General features: G+C 31.0%; 3 protein-coding genes and 1 non-coding gene across 9 annotated transcripts; 2 read left to right on the top strand and 2 right to left on the bottom strand.

Annotated features, from left to right (window-relative positions):
* Positions 1-2,176: 2,176 nt before the first annotated feature.
* LOC101246345 (probable galacturonosyltransferase-like 9) lies at positions 2,177-3,951 on the top strand. The gene has a single exon (XM_004238685.5). It carries the CDS (start codon positions 2,523-2,525, stop codon positions 3,684-3,686), a length of 1,164 nt encoding a protein of 387 aa, XP_004238733.1. The 5' UTR covers positions 2,177-2,522; the 3' UTR covers positions 3,687-3,951.
* A 3,922-nt stretch (positions 3,952-7,873) lies between these two features.
* On the bottom strand, positions 7,874-9,563 carry LOC101246053 (uncharacterized). Its single transcript, XR_011220979.1, has 2 exons — positions 9,280-9,563; positions 7,874-8,528 (listed from the first exon to the last, which is right to left on the bottom strand). It is a non-coding gene; the product is annotated as an uncharacterized protein (transcript).
* Positions 9,564-13,486: 3,923 nt separating this feature from the next.
* LOC101245760 (uncharacterized) lies at positions 13,487-18,729 on the top strand. 5 transcript variants are annotated; one of them, XM_004238683.5, is made up of 8 exons: positions 13,487-13,658; positions 14,282-14,375; positions 14,847-15,671; positions 15,812-16,474; positions 16,608-16,669; positions 17,395-17,469; positions 17,715-17,811; positions 18,254-18,729. In XM_004238683.5, the coding sequence occupies exons 2-8, from the start codon at positions 14,334-14,336 to the stop codon at positions 18,296-18,298; spliced, it is 1,809 nt and encodes a 602-aa protein (XP_004238731.1). In that variant the 5' UTR covers positions 13,487-13,658; positions 14,282-14,333; the 3' UTR covers positions 18,299-18,729. The 5 variants fall into 5 exon arrangements, with proteins under 5 accessions (XP_004238731.1, XP_010320635.1, XP_010320634.1 ...); XM_010322333.4 differs by having other exon boundaries at positions 13,516-14,199; XM_010322332.4 differs by lacking the exon at positions 13,487-13,658 and adding an exon at positions 13,672-13,811.
* A 463-nt stretch (positions 18,730-19,192) lies between these two features.
* Positions 19,193-22,429, bottom strand: LOC101245457 (uncharacterized). Of its 2 annotated transcripts, none has more exons than XM_004238682.5 (2): positions 22,098-22,429; positions 19,193-20,889 (listed from the first exon to the last, which is right to left on the bottom strand). In XM_004238682.5, the coding sequence occupies exon 2, from the start codon at positions 20,886-20,888 to the stop codon at positions 19,515-19,517; it is 1,374 nt and encodes a 457-aa protein (XP_004238730.1). In that variant the 5' UTR covers position 20,889; positions 22,098-22,429; the 3' UTR covers positions 19,193-19,514. The 2 variants fall into 2 exon arrangements, with proteins under 2 accessions (XP_004238730.1, XP_069153823.1); XM_069297722.1 differs by having other exon boundaries at positions 19,193-21,781; positions 22,098-22,262.
* Positions 22,430-22,808: the final 379 nt, after the last annotated feature.

Below are 22,808 nucleotides of genomic sequence, written 5' to 3'. Positions count from 1 at the left end.
GTAAACCAATATAATTTGGGGTAAAACAAAAAGTTATTTAGAATATAAAAATATATATCCTTTTAACAATATATTATGATAAAGAAATATTATGTATAACATTAATTCGAATTAAAACAATCCTACCAAATATACCTAAAATGAAAAAAGAAAAAGTCCGATAAACAAAGCATTACATGTAAATTCAGAAAAAGATCTACGCTTTAAAAAATGTGATTTAGATGACTTATTTTAACGCAAATAACAATATGAGTGATTGTTTTTACGAAGAAAAATACTTTATACTCTAATAAGATTTACGTTTTAAAAATGTGATTTAGATAACTTATTTTGATGCAAATAATATTAAGATTCAAAAGAGAAATACACCATACGCCATACTCCAAAGAAAATCTACATCTCAAAAGATGTGATATAGATTGTTTATCGTAATCCAAATATTAATAATTATTTCACGTTTAAAAAAATTAAATTACAAAATAAAAAAATCGAACTCTCAAATATTAAAGTGTATGATGTCAACATCAAATTACAACTCACTTTATTCATTTCCAGCTGTCATCCAGCTGGTCCTCTAAGTTTCCTATATTCTTTTCTTTTCTTCCCCACTCTCTCCACTCTCCAATTTTTATTTAATTTTTCATAATTGTTCCATAATTACATAATGAAATATTAATATTTTTACTTTTTAGCCAGCCAGCTAAAATAATTTCACTCACCCAGTCTTAATAATTTGTACCTATTTTAGTTTATTATAAAATTATAATTGCAAGTTTACTGAATTGTTGTGTAGGAAAAAAAAGTCTTTTTAATATAATACGCATTAAATTATTCTAATTTTATTTTTATTATTAATCATAGAAATTCACAATAAAATTAAATATATAGAGTACTTGAACTTTATGAGTATATATCGTAATATTAGTTTTATATAATAATCAATAGAAACAATTCTAATATAAGATATATAATCAATAGTTACAAAAGTTATTTTGGTTTATTGAATTGTTGTGTAGTGTAAAAATCTAATTCATATAATACACATCAAATATTCTGATTTTATTTTTATTATGAGAAAAATAGATATATACGGAGGAATTGAAGTTTATTAATTTTTGCCAAAATTTTAATTTAATATTATAATAATAAGATTATATAATCAATAAAAACAATTCTGATATAAGATTCTATTAAAACTTAAGTTTCAATTATACACATTAAGTGTTGGCCCGTTTAATTTAAATATTATGAGTTATTATTTGCTAAAAAGGAATAATTTGACGTGCTTATGATATAAGACTATAAGTTACGTATTTTTCTTTTATTTGTGCAAAATTAATAATAATAATAATAATAATGACAACGAAAGTTATAAATGTAATTTAATAAATTCTAATAATAATAATAATAACTAAGACGTGTTATCCACATAAAGAATGTATGGCAGCCAAATTAGTTTGAAAAATTAGGCAAGTCAAGAATCTATTAATTCACAAACAAGTAAACACAAAAAAATAACCTTTTTTACAAAATTAGAGGTTTGAATTATATATATATATATATATATATATATATATATATATATATATATATATATATATATATATATATATATATATATATATATATATATATATATATATAAAATTTTATCATCACATAAAACTACACAATTATAATTTTTTAAAAAAATCTATAAAAAAAAATTACATTAAAAATTTATGGCAAAAGATTGAGCAAATAATAAAATATAATTACTAGATATTAAATACTAACAAATCAAAGAAAATACTGATTACATTAAATTAATCGCCATATAAAATCAAAATTTTCATTATAACAATAATAATAAAATCTAACAATAAATTTAATAATTCAGCATAATATTAAATAACAATTAAAAAAACATTATTATATTTAAATTAAGAAGGTAATAATCATTCAAAACAAGTTGTAAGGCATAAAAATCGTTTGGTACACGAAATAAAATGAAAACCTAAATAAATTTTAATTAATTTATATTACATTTAACTAATAATATAAAAATTAATCATACGAAAATTTTATTAGAAATTTTTTTTTCATTCCACCTCTTACCGCGAAGAAAATCAATAATTACGATACAATTTAATCCGCGATCTATTCAATAGAATCACACGCATTTTAATTGCGAGTGTAAATAAAATCCCATGCCTTTTATAAATAATTAGATTTTGATAATCATAAAATCTTGTAACTTTTTTATTTTTCTTCTGTCCGTTTTCTAACCATATTTATGGTAATTAATTAATTATTGCTGATTCTTTAAGTAATAATTAGTGAGTTTTTTGGTCTAATTATCCCATTGTTAAACTAATCTGAATGTTCAAAAATTTGTATATATTTAGTAATTAATTCACCTTTCCTATTCCAGAACTCTCTTCACCTTCTTCTTCTTCTTCTTCTTCATCACTCACTGTAATGCGAGCTTGATAAAAGAGAAAAAAACTGAATATTTTCTCGAGAAAAACCCAAAAACCCAGATGAAAATGGGTTGTTTTGGGTTTGATTTTTCTAATTTTCAATCGATTACAGTGTTTTTTTTGTTATTGATGCTTGGGTTATCGTTTTCCCCAAATGGGTGTCTTGGGATTCGAAGTTTTCCTGAAGAAAGACGGTTTATAGAGGCGCCGGAGTATAGAAACGGCGTTCAATGTCCGGTGACGGCGGAAACTCAAGATATGGTTCATATAGCGATGACGCTTGATTCAGAATATCTCAGAGGATCTATGGCGGCTGTGCACTCTGTTCTCCGCCATTCATCTTGCCCTGAACATATCTTCTTCCATTTCATTGCGGCTGAGTTTGACCCATCGAGTCCACGAGTTTTAACCCAGTTAGTCCGATCTATCTTCCCGTCACTCGACTTCAATGTTTATATATTCAGAGAAGATACAGTTCTAAATCTCATTTCATCTTCGATCCGTCACGCACTTGAAAACCCATTGAACTACGCTCGGAATTACCTCGGTGATATGCTTGACCCATCTGTAACCCGAGTTATCTACCTCGATTCCGATATCGTCCTTGTCGACGATATCGAAAAGCTATGGAAAACCCCTCTTTCCGGTTCCAGAATCATCGGAGCACCGGAATACTGCCATGCAAATTTCACAAAATACTTCACCGATTCCTTCTGGTCTGACCCGGATTTACCTCAAGTGTTCGGGTCACGAAACCCATGTTACTTCAACACCGGCGTAATGGTAATGGATTTGCAGAAATGGAGAGAAGGTAACTACCGGAAAAAGATAGAGAAATGGATGGAGTTACAGAGACAACGGCGAATCTACGAACTGGGTTCCTTGCCGCCGTTTCTGCTAGTTTTTGGTGGGCTCGTCGAGCCCATTAATCACCGGTGGAATCAACATGGGCTCGGCGGCGACAATGTAATGGGCTCATGTAGATCATTACATCCAGGCCCAGTAAGCTTGTTACATTGGTCCGGTAAAGGAAAACCATGGGCCAGGCTTGATGAAAAAAGGCCTTGTCCATTGGATTATCTTTGGGAGCCTTATGATTTGTATAAGCCCAAGCCCAAATCAAGGCCCAATTATCAAAGGAGTAAAATGAGACTTTATCAATATAATAATTTGGATTTTTCAACTAGTAATATTCTTTTTGGTTACTCCAATTATTTCATTTGATTCTTTTTTTTCTTTTTTTTGACAAGGTTGATTTAAGTGATTCTTTTAATAGCCTTGTATATGATTAGTTGGAAAAAAAAAAAAAGGAAAAGAGAAGAGTGATAGTGAAAAATTAATGTGATTTGTTTAGAGATTAAAGTTGATTACACGAAATTTTATTACCATAGTTCCATTGGAACAATTTTTGAGATGATTTTAGTTTGTTGTATTTTAGGGATCGGGCCGTGTTTGATATTTGTATTGAGTTGAACTAAATTTGAATTCACTTGTGAAGTCTCGAAAAAAAGAAGTTTTTACATATCATTCTATTACAATCTTGATTTGTTATAGGTTAATATGTAGCTAGACTAGATTGTGCTGTGATAGTGAGACTGTTTCATCTTGATCAAAATTTTGTAGGTTCGAGTTTTGAGTACAAAGAAATTAATCTGTAATTTAGATATAATTGAAGTTCATATGTAGAAATTAAAAAAAAAATTAGCTAAACAAAATTTATTAATATTTGAAATATGTTCAACTAGTCATTGGAATATTGACTAATTAATAATTAGCATAATCTTAGCATCTCTATATTTCAGCCAAACCAAGAGTATTTGTTGAGTTTGAATTACGCGTATCTCTACTAATTTATGGTGTAAATTTTTGCTTCTTTCGTGGCTATTTACTTGTTCATTTTAGATTTGTTCGTGTTTTAAGAAATAATGACGAATATAAATATTTGATTAGAATATTCATATTAATTAACATATGCCTTGAAAAATAATTTAAAAAATAAGGAATTGTTATTAAGAGTACTAAAATATAAAAAATAATTAGTTTTTTTTTTAATATGTTAAAAGTCACAAGTAAAAATAATTCAATCTATCAAAAAATAAGGAAAATTTACTAAGTTACTCTATTTGTTCACAATTTTACTTGTCTACTTTAAATTTTATGTCGCTTAAAAAATGATTGATATGTGTGATTTTACCATAACGTCCATATTGATTTACATTAAAACATTAGAAAAACAATTCTTTTTTCTCAATACGTTAAAAGTAAATAAATAAAAATAAAAAATTTAAATTATAGACAAATAAAAATGAACGGAGATAATTTTAGGTTGGATTCCGATCTTCCATGACTCATCTAAACTTTATTGGTGTTGTGTTTTATGTTACTTTATCTAAAATACAGGTATCTTAACAACAAAAGCTTATTTAGCTTTTGGTTCTCTTGATTAGGCAATGTTAATAATTGTAGTAGTTGTTTATGTTTCTTCTTTTGTTAAGTCTAAAAATAATTAAATATTGTGATTAGGAACTTTATTTATTTTTAATTAATTATAGAAGAGAATGATTGATTAAGACTAATTAGGGATGTTGACAATGATTTATAACGGCAAAAAGAAAATAATTAAGTGTTAAAAAAGGGAGGTGTCCAACTCATAAGAAGAACTTTAGTTGTTACTTGGCATCAAAGTTGTTTTCAATCAATTTTTCTTATTTGGAGGTTCCTTTACTAGAGAGATATGCTTTAGATATGTAAGAGTTCGAGATTCTAGTTCTTTAAATAATTGAATTTCAAATTGATACGTAGTAATTTGTACATATTGAATAATTTTTGTTAATAGTATGATTAAAATTATTAGATTTAACTAAATTCATAATCGTTCTTGATTGCAATCACATAAATATTTATAAATTAGGGTTTTTTGATATTCTCATTGAAATATGTGAACATACTTCTTATTTCTGACACATTCATTCAAGGTTCGAATATAACTCGTATATATCGTTTTTCTTCTATGTCATGACAAATAAAACATACTTGCGAAGAAAAACATTAAACTATTAAAAATCTCACATGCAGAACATGACAATTATCATAAATTTCTGAATTCTTGCCTTATTTTGTATTTTTTTTTCTTTCTTAAATTTTGTATCGAGTTAAACAAACGGAACATAAATTGGATCAAGGGAGTACTTGCCTTGCTCAACTTGTTCTCCTAACTTAAATTTGTATGCATATGATTTGTGGGGCTCCAAAAAATTTAATGTAAATACCAAAGTATAGCACATGGAAATTAGCTGGAGGCTTCTTTTATTTGGCCTTTTGATGACCATTGACTTCAAATATTGATGTTATACATTATATTTGTTTTAATTTCTATAATGGAAACTAAAAATAAATAAATAAAAAATCGTGCCAAAGATGATGTGCTAATTAGTGTGTGTTTACTTAGTAGCCATCATTTGTATACACACACAAATATGACCAATTCATTAGTTTGGTAGGTTTTATAAATATATCCTTGCCTTACGAGGATTTAATTGGTATTTTTACTTTAGGTAACAGATAAAGAAAATATCGCTATTTTTCTATTGATAATTGATTGAATCAATAAAAAAGAAAAAAAAATAGTATCTTTGTACAGAAAAATTAGATAGCTTTAATGAGAATTTAATATTTATCATTGTTTCTCTTGTTTTTTCTAAAGACGGAGAATGTTTTTTTGACTGAGCTAATTTAATAATAGTAAATAAATAAAATAAAATCATATTATAACATAATTATTTCGTTGATTCGTGGTGAAAAAAAATCTTTATTTTTAATAGTGAGAGTATATGTAATACAACATGATGCAAAAGAAACGTGTCATGTATATTTTCATTGATGCCAAATTTATTTTTGTTGTGAGTTTGATATATTATAATAAGGTTAATGGTGTATTTAGTTTGACGAAAAATATTATTTTGAAAACGTGTGGCATTTTTTATTTATTTTTTGGATACCTCTACTAAAAGGCAAAAATGATTTCCTCAAAATTGTCTTTTCCTTCACAATTGACTCAATTTGTTATAATATCATATCACTATTCCAACCAATATATAGATATTATTATGAATGTCTTGATATTTCGATATTTTATCAAAATACCATATAATTTTCAAAAGTATAAACAATTATTAAATATTTTTTTTATTTCGATTCATATGAGAATGTTTGACTGGAGATAGAGTTTATGGAGAAAACTAAGTGTTCTTTTTAAAATTGTGATCTAAACCAAAGTATAGCTATTTTTATGAACATAATTACCTCATTATAGGTAAAATAAAAAAAATTTAAGTTGATTATTTTATATTAAAAAGTGTAACATTATAAGGTGAATTAAAAAAATCACATAATTTGCGACCGATAGAATATCTTTTTTTAAAAAAAAAAAAAAAAAATTCATACATCCACTAATTATCAAATATATTTTCAGAAAATTCTTTATTTTGTAAAACATATTATATAAAAATATGCTTTCCACACTAATAAACACACAAAGTCTAATTTCTCTTGGATAAAAGATAGCAAGTGTTTTTAAAAATATATATTACTAAGTTTTTTTTTGTTTTTTTTTATGTATAGATTTTTTTTTCTTCCAACTTGTTCATGTGTATGAATTCAAGAGTCCATTATTTTAGTAACACGATTTTGTAATTTCAAAAACATAGATTTAGGAAATCTCTATTTATTGTGTTTCTAACTTTTAAAATCTGATAATAAAAAGAAAAGCACTAGAACTTAAGTATCAACTCCAGAAATATATAAATTTAAATCTATTCAAATTTTAATATAAATATCATACATCGATGAATAATTAAATAAAAAAATTAACGATATTGATATCCTCATGTGAAAGCTTAGAGACTTAGGTAATTGCGTATTACTTAACTTTATTTAATTGCCAATTAAATAAATTTTCAAGTTGACGTATCTTCACATGCTTTTGTATAATTTCAACAAAAATCAAAATTAAATTATTGAGAATATAATATGTTTGCAGGTATCAGATTCGAATAATATAATTGGCATTTATAATGCAATTTGCACTTTGAAAATTATACTCTGATTGTTGGAATGTGAGGTGACCAATAAATTTATAGTGAGGATTTGTCTGTCCTCTGGCTATGTTCTGATTTAATGCTTGTATATAAAAGGGGGCAAATTATCTCGTGTTCACGTAAGGTTCGAAAAAATAATAATTAAAAAGTTATAATGTAAATAATTTATTGAGTATAATTTTGTTGTTGTTTGATATGATATTTAAACTTTTTTTGTTTATTTAATTTTTTTTTATATTTATATTCTTCGATTTTGAATGTATATAAATATAAAACTTCAATTATTATAAAATTAAATAAACAGACACATACGTCTTACGAGTCGAAATTATAGTCACCAGGAACCATTTGACAAAGGCTGGCAAATTTGTTTGATAAAATTAGTACAACACACATGTGATACAATGATAGTTGGCATGACATTATACACCCAAACCTACAACCTCTTTTTTTTTTCTACTAATTAATTGAAATTACCCTAAGCAAACTTTAATTTACTCCAACAATAAATAAAATTATTGGAAAAAAAAATAACCATGTATACTCAACAATAACCACATCAAAAAACATAATCATCCTCCGAGGCTCGTTCTGATTTTTGTAACGTCTTGATCGTTGATCTGAAATAACTTCTGAGATACTTCGTCTGGCAGGGTTGGCTCGGTCGCGAATGCGGCCGGGGAGGCCATTTGGAGACCAGGGTTTTGGCTACTCAGCCCAGACAAAGCCAATGCTTGCACTTTAGAGTCAGTATTATAAAGAAAATGGATCATACCTTTTGGAAAAACAAAAGAATCTCCTGGGCTTAAATTTTGGGTAAATAAGTGATTTGATGTGTTAATAAATCCAACTAAAAGTGAACCCTTTAGTAAAATAGCCACTTCTGAGGCTCTAGGGTGGGAATGAGGGGACACAAGGCTATTGGGACCAATGTCTATTCTTGCCATAGTGAGCCCTTGAGTGTTCATACCTGTAAATTGTAACAATGACAAAATTAGCTCATGAATATATGATTAGACGTTCAATTTGTTTATGTAATTTGACCTGGTCATGAATATATGACTTGCCCAACTTGTTTAAGAACTTCTTCACGCATTGATTTATTTCATGTTTACTCGTCAAATTCAGCCTATATAAAAGTTAGACTAATGTATTGGTCAAAATTGATTTATGAACAACCTTATCAAAATATTTAGGGTGTTTATACGAGTTCGATCCATTCGACCATCTAGTTTACAAAATGTGCACAAATGTATAGATCATGTAAAGTTATACTAAATATACATAAAATATACATATAATATACATACATATACATAAAGCATCCACAACTTCTTCTTTTTTTTGTTAAATATGTTCTAACCTTTCTATAACAACATTTTATTATAATGGCCAAGTCTCTTTTAAAATCGATTTTTCATGTTATGTTTCGTATCGCTACAACAATTTTATAAACTATCTATACAAACGATATTGTTATAGAAAAGTCTGATTGTAAAATCGTAGTAAAGAAAAGATTAGATGATTAAAAAAAATTTATGAAAACAAACAGAAATTAAATCTTGATAAGAGTTGGGGGGTTTACTTTTGACCTATTGTTTAGCCTATGTTGGCCCAACTTATTTCAGTTCAAGTAACTTTTGACCAACACATACATTAACTCGATTCATTTTGATTCAATCAGGTTCAGTTCAACCTGCCCATATAACACCCCTACGCACCTGGCAAATTGAAAATTGTGGTTAGTGTCACATTGAAACCAAATACTAAGCCAATTTTACCAGCCTTGGACAATGCTGATGTTGCAAAATGAGAAATATCTACATTTTGTGGATTGATACATGGCACACCATTATAGAAATTTTCTCTTGTAGCTTTTTTGGTATCAGCCACACAATAATCTTGGAGCGGATCCGGGTCGGATCCAACCAAGCCCAATAAAACAACAAGTACACTCATACTAAGTACTATAGTTCTAGTCTCCATTTTGATTAATTTGAACATCATTAACTAATTAATGACACATATATATAAGTTTTTGTTTGGTAAAAAGATGTATTAATCAACATGTTGTATACTTTGATTAGAGATTGAGTAGCTTAAGAGCATTTAGAGGAGGAAAAAACAAGGCAAAGATATTGATAATGACCAAATTTAGAAAGTTGAGGGACCACAAATGTAAAGTGCAAGGTTTATGTATAGTATAGGTAGGGTGACTTCTCATATCTTGATTTGTCTTTTACACTTTTGTTCCGATGGTTATATTTTATATCATAGTATATTGTGTTGTGTTTTATTGTTTTAATGAGTATAATGCTTAGATAGACACTATCGTTCTTTGTTGTTACATAATGTCACACATCTATAATTTGAATGATAAAACAATAAGAAAACTAGGATACGAGGTAAAACTATTATTTAACTAATGAATAAAGACAAAATGAGAAGAAAATATGAAGGTAACGACGTGATCACACCAAATCGATCGTTACACAATCTGAAACTTTTACCATTCGTTGTACCTGACAATAGATTTAAACGATACAATTTAATAAAATTTAAGTAACAATCAAACAAACATTATACTTAAACTAGCAATACACAATGCGTAATTAGTAGATATTTATATATATATATTTTTTGAAGGGACTTGATGTTTACCATGCAACTAATTCACTTAACTTTTTTTTTTGGGCCATGATAAATAAATGAGAACTTTTAGATCTTTGCTTCTAAGTTAATATATTAGCCCATCTTTAGATAACAGCCCATTTGATAGATAAGAAACTTATAGGAACCTTTACATAATATAGTTGTCACCTCAAAAAAATAACAATTAGTCTGGTGCATTAAGCATCCTGTATTATTGGAACTTGAGGAATAATCATACCTTAAAGGAATGTGATATAAACTTACCCTACTATAAGTATTAGCAGTTATTTTCGATGTTCGAACTCATGACTTATAAGTCATACGAAAATAACTTTATCATTACTCTAAGGCTCGAGCAAATGTATAATAAATGTCACCTATTGGTTCTCATTTCAAAAAGAAAAATGCAAGTTACATGAGGTTATGTTTCAAGATTATTATATTAAGTGATTTTTGGAAAACATGGAACTTAATGGTTTTTTAAACTTAGAACATCTTCATCTTCATGTAACATTTCTATTTGAAAATAAAATAAAATAGTAAGTAACAAAAAATTGTTAAATTTTATCAACTCATACTACCTGAGTTGGTTTGAACTTTACAACTATATTTTGATTTACTATTTTCTTGTACGTAGCAAGAAAGTATAAGAAAATATTTTCTTAGTCTATTCTATAAATTTTATTTCATATGCAGCATATAACCAATGAATAAATCATTATACGATATGTGTACAATCAATGTATATACAGTATACATTTATTATCCAATTGTTATACGTACAATATATATCAACGACGAGTACCATACATTACAAATAGAAAATTGTTATTTGGTTGGCTAATAATGATAAGATATTAAAATGGATTTATAGAGCAATTCTGCATTTTAACTCAAAAATTTCGGCCATTTCGTTTCGGAAATTCCAAATCACAAAAAATTCTTTGAACTATAGCATACGAAAATTGACAGAATCTGCGTTTACTTGCTTTAAGGCTCGTTTGAACTTGAAAATGCCCCTGTTTTTCCCGCGGGTCGAACTGGATACATTGTCAACATCTTACCGGACGTTCATGAAAAATTTTGGTCATTTCATTTTGGAAATTCCGAATCACAAAATTTCATGGACTATAGCATAAAAAACTCGGTAAAATCTGCGTTTACTTGCTTTGGGGCTCGTTTGTACTTGAAAATGCGCTCGTTTTCCCCGCGGGACGAACTTGATACATTGCCAACGTCTTAACGGACATCCATGAAAAATTTAAGCCATTTCATTTCAGAAACTACGGATCACAAAAATTCCATGGACTATGGTACAAGGAAATTGGCAAAATTTGGGTTTACCTGCTTTGGGGCTCATTTGAACTTGAAAATGTGTCCGTTTTCCCACCGAGATAAACTATATATATTGCCAACATCATAACGGACGTCCATAAAAAATTTCGACCATTTCATTTCAGGAATTCCGCATCGCAAAATTTCATGAATTATATCACATCATATATGTCAAAGAACAAGATTAACTAAAAACATCATATATGTCAAGAACAAGGTTAACTAAAAACATTCTCTTTGCTTTATGGCCTTCTTGTAGTAGTGATTTGGGCCCAAAGCAATGCCCACTAAAGTACATATTTCTCCATGGACCTGTTGTACAAAGGCCTGGCCTGTTTGTCCAATAATCTTTAATTTTTTATCCTAAAAAACAGTAATATTAAAAAAATATATTTGGATGTGAATTTAACTTGAAAAACAATTAAAATTTTGTTGAGCTCTTGATGGGTGGGTATTAATATCCTTTATCTCTTTATATGGTTTTGATTTAAAAAAAAAATGTGAGGTAATTATTGAGGTTGAGTTAGAACTTGTATAAATGAGCTAACTTTCTAAGATATTATTTTGACATGTTTTTATCCTTTTGTCTTCAAAGCGGTGTGAGGAGTGAGGAGTGATGACTCTCGTATCGATGGGCATTATAATTTTTGAGTCATCCTCTCCTCATGAACTAGCTTTTGAGATCGAACCAAGGCTCTGAATTCATTTTTTTATATAGTGTTAGAGTCAAGTCCAATCCAATTCATTATTTCACTGGATGTTTGGCTCCAATCTCATATTGTCCATGTTTAAGATATCCAATCCTGACGTGTGGAAAAGTGTTAAGTCTCACATCAGTGATCATTAGGGTTTGTTGTCTCCTAATATGGTGTTTAACAATCCTCACGAGTTAAACTTTTAAGATTGAGTTAGACTCTAAAATTTTTTTTATAATCAATTTTGGGATTTTTTAAAAAAAAAATCACTTAGAAGACCGATCTAAACTAATTAATTTTTTTTTAAAAAAAATTAAACTCACCATAGTTTTCTCCTTTTTAAAAAGTCAGTCCAATAATTGATGTAATTTTAAATTTATCATTTCACATAATTATCAATGAAGTAGAAAATACATAATTGGACAACTACCTGTAAAATGTATGAGATTTCTATTCTCATATTATTTTATTCCTCAATTTTAGTAATCATTCAAATATTTCATTTAGCTTTAGTTATCATATTATTTAGTTGTTGTTACTATTATTTTTTTCCTTGTTTTTTGAATAGTTTTTTCGTTAAATATATATATTTTACACAATTATTTTTTAAATATATTTTATTTGAATAGAGAGTTTTATTGTAATCAACTAAATATGCATTCACATCATCTTCTATAAATCCCGTTGTAAAATTAAATTAACATATTATTTTTGTTATAAAAATATTTGCAATTTATTAAAGAATGATAGCATAAAATTTAACTGTAATTACAAATAAAATGTAAAAAATATTATTTTATTTAAAACAAAGTAGATACAAATTTGTTTGTTTCCTTAATTATATTAATCTCCCTAGATTTTCTTCCTGATTCAATAACTATTAGTAGCATGTATCTTGAACATAGGATAATTTGAACCTCCTTAATATTTATTTGATTTTCATGACAAGATTTTGTATATGTTCTTAAAGTATTTTGTTATAAAGAAGAATCTGATGACTAATTAAAATTTAATCAATTTATAAAGTCACATAAAATTTTAGTGTCTATGATATTGTGAAAAACACTTTCACTTTCTCTAACATTGTTCAACTCTAGTTATAAAAAAGAATCTTATGCCTAAATAAAATTTAATTCAATTTATGAAGTTTCACAAAATTTCAATATCTACGATATCTCGTTTCTCTAACATTGTTCAACTCTAGTCCTAAATAAGAAGGCCCCACATATCCAAAGGTGCCTCTATTATTGATTATTGAATTGTTCTTTGATGAGAGATCTATCATTACTTCTTCACTCAGTGGGCCTTTACTACTTCTCTCTATCTTCTTCCCTCTTTTCTCTTCCTCATGCCCAATCTGATCATTATCTTGTTTCCCTGTCTCTTTCCATCCCCTTTGCATTTTAAACTCTTTTTTGGTAAGACCCTTTTATAATCTTTCTACTTTATTATTGTTAGATTTGTCATCATGTTATTATCACAAAATCTTTTTACTAAGATTTCAACACCAACCCAATAAAGTATTTGGCTTGATGTATCAATCTTTTCTCACTTTTAGTCCTTTTTTCTTGGTAAAGATTGTAACTTTTTTGTGTCTTTAGAAAGAGGGTGCACTTTTTTGTACCTTATTTGTGAGAAATTTTGGCTTAATGTATCAATTTTTTTCTCACTTTTTGTCCTTTTTTCTTGGTAAAGATTGCAACTTTTTTGTGTCTTCAGAAAGAGGGTGTACCTTCTTGTGAGAAATTTTTAGTGTTTTGTCTATCTTGATGATTAAAGTGAGGATCTTTAGCAGTTTTTTGGAAGATCCATAAGCTGACAAATTTTGTTTTTATTTTTGTTTTTCTTTTCAACAACAAAAAAATAAAATAAAATGAAAATAACTGTAAAAGAGCTGTATGGATGGATAATGTCACAAGTAAGACAATAAGGGGGTTGAATAGAAAATAGAGCACATGGGTTGTTACTGTTCATATCTTACTTCATTTTGTTTAATTTGTTTGTTTTCATTGTTGATGTGCTGCTCTATGCTTTGTCTCAGGCAATAAATAATGTGTGTATTGTGTGAAATCTTGTGGTAGCTTTGTGGATTGATGGGTGAATCCATTGTGGAGACTCCTGCTGTTAAGCACAAGGTACAGTTTTTGTGTTGTTTGATTAGTTAGAAGTTATGCTGCTTTGAGTATGTTGTGTTTGTTGGTTAAATGTGTTCTTGGAAAGTTAGATCTTCTCTTTAGTCCTTGTGATTGTATTGCTCAGGGAGTTTCATGTTCATTGATGTCTGTCATCAGCTGTTGTTTCTTGCACTTTGATTATTGTGTTGTTTTGTTGAAGTTAGGTTTCTTTTTTCAGCATACTTTGACAGTATCTCTGTAGTATTTTGACATGACTTCTTTACTCCCATTAGTTCTTTTTACTTGAGTCAAGTGTATGTTGGAAACAAGCTCTCTACCTCCCAAGTTAGGATTAAGGTCTCTGTACGCTCTACCCTCCTCAAACTCCAGGACTCCACCGGAATTACTGTTTATGTTGTTGTTATTGTAGTTTGTAGTCCTTGTGAGCTTCATTGTGATTCTTGTTTGAGTTTATTTGGTTTTAATGAACAGATGGGTGACTCAGTCGTGTCTCGTCCTACACTTGAAGTGTCAGTTTCTTTTGGAAGGTTTGAGAATGATGCACTTTCTTGGGAGAAATGGTCATCTTTCTCCCCTAATAAGTATCTGGAAGAAGTTGAAAAGTGTTCAACACCTGGATCAGTAGCTCAGAAGAAGGCCTATTTCGAAGCACACTACAAGAGGATTGCTGCTAAGAAGCTGGAACAATTAGAGGAGGAAACACGGCAAGTTGAACAGGAAATGGAACCTCTGTCTCCAGAAGTAACTGAGCCCAAATCTGGAGATGTGACAGAAAATGGAAACTCTGATGGCGATTTCAGTTCATCCAATGGTGAGAGCTCTTCTGTAGATGAGCAGCAAATGTCAGTGGTAAATTTGAAGAATAGTGATGCAGTGGATGAACCGAAGGAGGATATTACTGTTGGTGTGGAGTGTGATAACTTATTGGTTACCGAAGCTAAGGAACTTACTATCTCAGGAATTGATGAGTCAAAGGATGATACTTCTGTTGATATAGAGTGTTTTAGTCCATTGGTTACTGAAGCTAAGGAAGGAACTATATCGGGGATCGATGAGTCAAATGAGGATATTTCTGTTGATTTGGAATGTGATAGCTTAGTGGTTACTAAAACTAAGGAAGAAACTATTTTGGGAACATGTGATCAAGGAGTACTTAATAAGGCTGAAGAGCGGAATCTTGAAAACGTATGTCAAGATAGTGTAGTAGAGACACCACAAGCGAATACTGAAGCACAAAAAGCCTCTCTTAAGAAAAGCAAGACCCCTAATGCAAATGTAAAGCATGTGCCTCGAAAGGTGATATGTTAGAACTTATCTGTCTATTGGTACTTCAAGTATCTTGGTGATATGAGATCCTACTATCCTGTTCTTTTGCTCCTTTCTTTTCTGTCGTCTCTTCCCTGTTATTTATGTTATAGTTTCTTGTTCATGTTCAGGTATACACTCCAGACGCTCGGGTATCCGTTGGAACAAAGAAGAAACTGACTTCACCTGTGGCAAAATCCTCAAGAATTTCTACTCCAACATCTAAGCAAGTGCCAACTTCTATGGTCATTACTCCATCTCAACCATCAGTAAAGAAGGTGACTGGAATGTCAACTCAAAGAAGTAATACTACTCCTTTGGCACAACGCAAGAAACTAGTTCCTGGGTCATTTGTGTCCCCTTCTCAATCCTCAAACAAAAAGTTGAATGGAGCAACCCCTTCTCAATCCTCAAACAAAAAGTTGAATGGAGCATCACCTTCTCAATCCTCAAACAAAAATTTGAATGGAGCTACGCCTTGTCAATCCTCAAACAAAAAGTTGAATGGTGCAACATCCTCTCGATCCTCTAGCAAAACGTTGAATGGTGCAGCATTACAAAGGAGTGTAAATTCGCCAGTGCTAGAGGACAAGAGAAGAGTTCCTACATCATTACACATGTCTCTCAGTTTGAGTTCCCCGAATTCTACAGCTTCTACTAATACAATGAGAAGATCTTTGTTCATGGAAACGATGGGAGACAAAGATATTGTCAAACGAGCATTTAAGGCATTTCAGAACAGTTATAGCCAAGGAAGATCTGTTGGGGATATGACATACGATATACAAGATCAGGTTCATCATTCAAACATATTTGTTTCTCAATGAGTTCTTCTGCCTACTTATCTATCTGGTCGTCAATTTTTTATGTATAATTCCTTTATGTTTTACTATGTATTTAGCTGCTGGCTTCTATTTGTTTGGTTAGGTGTCGTCAAAGGAATCTGAGCAGAAGATTTCAACTTCTTCGACTCAGAAGGATAGTGAGAGGTAATTCAATTGCTTCTTTCAACTAACTTGTAAAGGCAATACTTCTATTTTCTTTTGAGATCAACTTGTTCAACATGATTATTCTATGTAGTTGTCTCATAATGAAATTTCTTGTGCATTTCAACTAAGTTGCCTTGGACATTTTCTTAGGTAAATTGATATATGTAGTAGGCACCAATCTTGTCTTAAAGGTTGGTTTTGCACTTATGTTTCCGAAGGAGTCTGGGGGAGGAAAACATTTATAAATATTCTTCTCTTCATCTGTGTCGTTCGTCACTAAAACGCATGCTTCAATAGCATTCTTCATTTAAAGCCCAGCAGACACTTGTCGGTTTTACTCGCCTCCGATGACACTGCTAAGGACAAACATCTCCATTTGGAAAGACGTAGTTGGACTTTCTGCACATAAGACATTGAAATCTTTTTGTTATCCTATTATTTCATACAGATAAAGTAGTTTCCTTGTGACCTATTGGTCACGGGTTCAAGCTGTGGAAGCAGCCACTAATGCTTGCATTAGGGTAGGCTGTCTACATCACATTTATAAGGATGCGGCCCTTCCCCGGACCCTCCGTGAACATGGGATCCTTGTGCACAGGCTGTCCTTTTTATTATTTCATACAGATGATAAGTGTACCTTGACGTGATCAGTGTTCTGAAGCCAGTTGTTAATTTAGGGGAAATAAGATCTCAAATGTACAAATAATTATTTACTTCAATGACAGATTAAGGAAGACACCAGATAAGGTAATCACTTTAAAAGGCCAATCAGGGACTCGCTCAGCCTCTTCGTCATCAGGGTAAGATCTCAGAGATTCTCTTGTGATCCTTCTCATTATAGTCAACACTTTCTGTTATTTCCTGAATTTTAAAGAGCCCGCTAGACGGTTTCTTAATCTTCTTTTTTCATTCCAAGTGTTTTTCCTTTTTAAACCATTCAAAGTTTTCATTAGTACTGGCCTCAATTATGTCCAATCTCACTAATCAGTCTTCAGAGTTGCAATTGATTTGCATACGTTAAGAAGTTAAACTTCATTTCGAGCAGGGCACCTAAAGATGCTGGCGTGGAGAAGAAAAGGGTGAATTCTATCAGAGCTTCTACTAGCTCGAGAATTGACAGATCAACTGATAAATGGAAGGAGGTATGGCAAAATCTGGCCTCCATGTACTTAGTTCTAATATCTCTAATCCAATTTATTTAACTGGCTTTGCACTTTTATCTCTCGTCTCATTTTGCTTTACCCTTAAAACATTGAAGTTCTACGTTTCAGTACTCAAAAGAGATACACAACAGTGTTCTTTCAAATATGACATGCAAACTAGTAAAGTTTTCCAACTAGTTTGAATGGAATCTGCAAGCTATAAAAAGCATTTTTGTTGTCCAAAATGACATCAGAAAGTTAATGAATTAGACTGTTCGACAAATTTTCACTTCCAATTTTTAAGCAACATAGCTTGCATAACAAGTACCCAGCCATGATGGATGCGGAAAGACTCTACTCCACTTTGTGTTGGAGAGTGGTTAACCTTCACTATTCGAAAATTTATTTAATTATTAATGTCGTTGAGCATTCCAATTCACAGGAGGTTACCAAAGGAAAGATCAAACGACCAGGATCAAATAGGTGAAATCTGAAAGTACACCTCTACAATCAGGATGAAACTTGGACTTCAGCATTAGCATGGTGGTTATTTTGTTGAGGACTGCACCACTGGATCAGTCGTGCACGCAAGATATTGAAACTGTTTTTTTGAAGAACTTAGGCAAGAAGAGCAAGTCTTGCCTTGAAACTGCTAGCTCAGCTGCATATTCTCGTATCGATCTAGTGTATCAACACTATGCTATTCTAGTCAAGTCATTTAGGTTTCGATCTCTTATATTATATAGCATTAGATCTTTTCTCCCTTGTGTGTAAAAATGTTCAAGCAGAGAGCAGTTTCCATGGTTTTAGGTTCCATTGTAGTATCAAAGTTAATGTAAGATAGGGTGAAGTGTGATCCATATCCAAAGTTAAATTTATTTTATATGGTATCAAATAGTAAACATTATTTGGATTCAATGCTTTTTAGTTTAGTGTTTGGTTGTCACACATGGTTTTGTTCAAGCATATGGTGGGAATATGGGCTGATTTATACAAATTTTCTTCTTTCTTAGTCTATCATTTAAATTTTATCCCTATTTTATAATCATGCAAATATAGCTCATATATTTCTTAACCTTACAAATAAAATATTAGACTGTTTAACCTTTTAATAACTTGCAACAATAGAGATGCAAACTGTAAATTAATACAACTTCAAAGGTTCAAAATCATAGATGTTGCACTGGACTATGAGATATAGAAAGCAAGAATGAAACATACGTCCAGTTAAGTGTTTACCATCATGATTCAGCTGACGTATGCAGTCTTTACCACTACCTCGGAGAGGTAGAGAGAATGATTCCGAGAGACCCTTAGCTCAAGTAAACCACACTGGTCATAAAACAAAAACAAGAAAGATAGTGGGTCGAAACATGACAACTAATAGCAAAGTCGTGCCAGTAACAATTCCCATCTCGAATGAATTTAGTCCAGAAGTTGGACATATATCTGCAACACCCTTTATCAAATTCAGGCACAGTTCACAGGAAAAGAAGGCATGTACCAGACCCAATAAAAAAAAGGAAACATGATAAACCTAATAAAGTTAAACTCACTACACTTCCCTTTGTACAACGTAGTGACATAATAACTATGATGTAAATTATTCTGTCCAGAGTAAGCTGGGATTAAGACCAATAGCCGCTCTCAGTTGTCCAGATTTGGAAAGGAATATACGGTATGCTACACTTTGCTAGACTCTATCAGGCTTGAGTTTGATCATCCCTTCCGAGGTTTGTTTCTTCAGATGGAAACAATTCGTTCTGTTTTGGTTCAGACGGAAGCAATTCATTTTCCTGTTGAGGTTCAGATGATAGCGATTCTTTCTTCCCTTCTGGTTCAGACCGAAGCAATTTTTTCTTCTGTTCTAGTTTGTATGGAAGCAATTTTTTCTTCTGGTCTAGCTCGTATGGAAGGAATTCATTGGTCTGTTCTGGTTCAGACGAAAGCAATTCACTGTTCTGTTCTGGTTCAGACGGAAGCAATTCACTGTTCTGTTCTGGATCAGATGAAAGCAATTCATTGTTCTGTTCTGGTTCATACAGAAGTAATTCATTGTTCTGTTCTGGTTCAGACAGAAGCAATTCGTTGTGCTGTTCAAGACTTCCATTTTTCACACCAAAAGCTAGTTGTATTGAACGCCATGCTTTGTGGTAACTAATGTTCAGTCCATATCTCTTTCTCATTTCTTCCTTCACAAAATTTGGTGTCATTTCTGTTTCATATTCAGGTAGAAGCTCACGGATGTAATCAGATATGACCCTCGATGTTGCGTGCCGTTGTTGGTCAGGTTTAAACACATCAGCAGAGCAAGTATGGTTTTTCACATACTTACAAATCTTGAATAATGCAGAATCACTGATCCGTGAAGAATGCACGAACCAACGGCAATTGTCATCATAACACTTCAGATAATATCTTTTTTTGGTTGATCTGACGGTCTTGAATTTGAAGTGGTTTCTGATTGCGCTATTTGTGAAGCATTTCTTTAAACATTCTTTGCTCGCAAACAAAGATCCCACAACTATTTCATCCAATGAAGCATCTTCTCTCAAAATCACACCTGACAAATCGTCTCTTTTACTCCTCGATCTTTTTCTTTTTTTTGATACTTTTCTGTTCTGGGCCCTTTTTCTCAGTTTCATACCATGAGATGATTTTGTTTCCAGAGGTTCAAACTCTGATATTGGCTCAACTGGTATCGATGTCTCGTCTCTTTCAATCTGCATTTCCTCTTGTTGTACAATATTGACTGCAGACAAAGCATTGTTTTCCGCAACATCAACAATGAAACGGGAAGTCTTGAAATTTGAATCATTTTTCAACAAGTAGATGCAAGTAGTAACTTCCTCATCGTTTGTTACTTGCATTCCTTTGCTTGTTTCTAGATTCGAGTCAAACCAAATGTTTGCTTTTATCTCACCCACTTTCAGTTTTAGAACCTGAAAAATCTTCTCGACAAGACCTTCAAATGTTATCCCATCATTCACAAGAATTAGCTTGATCTCATGATCCAAATACTTGTTATCTATAGTCCATTTGCCATTGTAAGCAATATAGATGCAAACCTTATCCATCCTGCGTTAAATGAAACAACCAAACATACTAAATACTTGCAAGCATTAGCTTTTAAAACTAAATCTAAAATCACAAATTTTTGGTGATTAAAAGCACTAGCTTTTACTTCTTAATCTTAACAGCCAAACGCACACTAAGTACGGCGAATCAACAACAACTACACCTTCATCCTGAACAAATAATGGTAATAATAGAAGGTTCATACGAGTGTAAAATCTATCCTCAACTAACGGATATCACCTAAAGATCTTTTTCTTCTGTCGCGCCCTATCTTTAACTAAGTCTATATTTATGCCAAGCATTTGGGGGTCTCTTGAAATCACTTTCTTCCATGTGATTTTAGGTCTACCCGACCCCCTTTTAACATCATGCATCTATAAATACACATTGAATAAGTCTAAACCATCTCAAGCGACCTTCTCACCGCAACATCCATCTTAGCATCCTCATCTCCGCAACACTTCAGGCCATAGCACCCCAACATTCACTACCATATCTAAACCATCTCAAGCGACCTTCTCACCACAACATCAATCTTAGCATCCTCATCTCCGCAACAGTTACAAGCCATAGCATCCCAACATTCACTACGATATCTAAACCATCTAAAGCGACCTTCTCACCGCAACATCATCTTAGCATCCTCATCTCCGCAACACTTACAGGCCATAGCATCCCAACATTCACTAACATATTTAAACCATCTCAAGCGACCTCACCGCGACATCCATCTTAGCATCCTCATCTCCACAACAGTTACAGGCCATAGCATCCCAACATTCACTAACATATCTAAACCATCTCAAGCAACCTTCTCACCACAACATCCATTTTAGCATCCATCTCCGCAACACTCACTTACAGGCCATAGCATTCCAACATTCACTAATACCTACCATAAACACAGTCAATCTTATAGTTATTCAACAGAACTTCCGGTAACCTTCTATTACATAACACCCCGATAACACTTCACCATTCAAACCATTCATCTTAAATCCTACGAGCAACATTTTCATCTATCTAGCGAAATTCAATATTCAATAGATAAAAATTCAATTACATAACCATAACCCTAAAATAAAAAACCTACGCAACTACTAAATAAACCCTAATTTTATCGTTTTCAGAGAATCAATGCACAAAAAATATGAACCAAAAACATTAAAAAATAAAAAATTAAACCAAAAAAAACATGAAATAATTACCTGAAAGAAAGTAATCCAGCAGAGAAATGAATGTTTATCAGAAAAAAAATTGGCGAAACATTGAAGAAGATGAAGAAGAACGGCGAGAGAGAGAGAATGAGTTTGTGAATTTTTATTTTTTTTTAGGGTAAAGGGCTTTTGTATTTTAACTCAATTAGCCCCTGTATTTTTTAAACAAAACAATTATATCTCTTATACTATAAAAATCTTGACAAATTTATTTTGTACTCTATATAGTAATATTTTTATTTTAAAACCAATTAATTATAAGGGAATATATATATATATTTATTTATTTATTTATTTTTGGAAATATAGATTTTTTGCAATATATCTTTAATAGGAAATGATCACAAGTTGTTTAATAAGAGGTATGGTCAACTCATTAAATAATTTTCTAATACTTAAAATTTCATCGCCATTAGTTGGTTTCTCGTGTAATCACTTGATTGATAATATTTTTTAGCTCTTATATTTTAAAAAATAATTTAAGGAATATCGATATTTCTATAGAATACTGATCATAAGAATTATCATTTGTAGCTGATTGTTCTTATTGCTTTCCATTTATAGGTAGTGTTTGGACTGATTTTGACTTTCATTTCTTAGACTAACTAGCAGTGTTTTGAAGTCATTTTATTTGAATTTCAATTAACTTTCTATATTTCAAGGTTAAAGGTGAAGTCTATTTCTTGTGGTGGTCCCTTGGAC

The sequence above is a fragment of the Solanum lycopersicum genome, chromosome 5, assembly GCF_036512215.1.
Source record: "Solanum lycopersicum chromosome 5, SLM_r2.1".
Taxonomy (NCBI): Eukaryota; Viridiplantae; Streptophyta; class Magnoliopsida; order Solanales; family Solanaceae; genus Solanum; species Solanum lycopersicum.
This window is presented reverse-complemented; position numbering and strand designations above follow the sequence as displayed.

Bases quoted from the DNA above. Each gene is read 5' to 3' on its own strand.
- LOC101245760 (XM_004238683.5), top strand. From the start codon at position 14,334: ATGGGTGAATCCATTGTGGAGACTCCTGCTGTTAAGCACAAG. The intron at 15,672-15,811 runs GTGATATGTTAG...GTTCATGTTCAG, and splicing joins TAAAGCATGTGCCTCGAAAG to GTATACACTCCAGACGCTCG. The intron at 16,475-16,607 runs GTTCATCATTCA...TTGTTTGGTTAG, and splicing joins CATACGATATACAAGATCAG to GTGTCGTCAAAGGAATCTGA.
- LOC101245457 (XM_004238682.5), bottom strand. From the start codon at position 20,888: ATGGATAAGGTTTGCATCTATATTGCTTACAATGGCAAATGGACTATA.
- LOC101246345 (XM_004238685.5), top strand. From the start codon at position 2,523: ATGAAAATGGGTTGTTTTGGGTTTGATTTTTCTAATTTTCAATCGATT.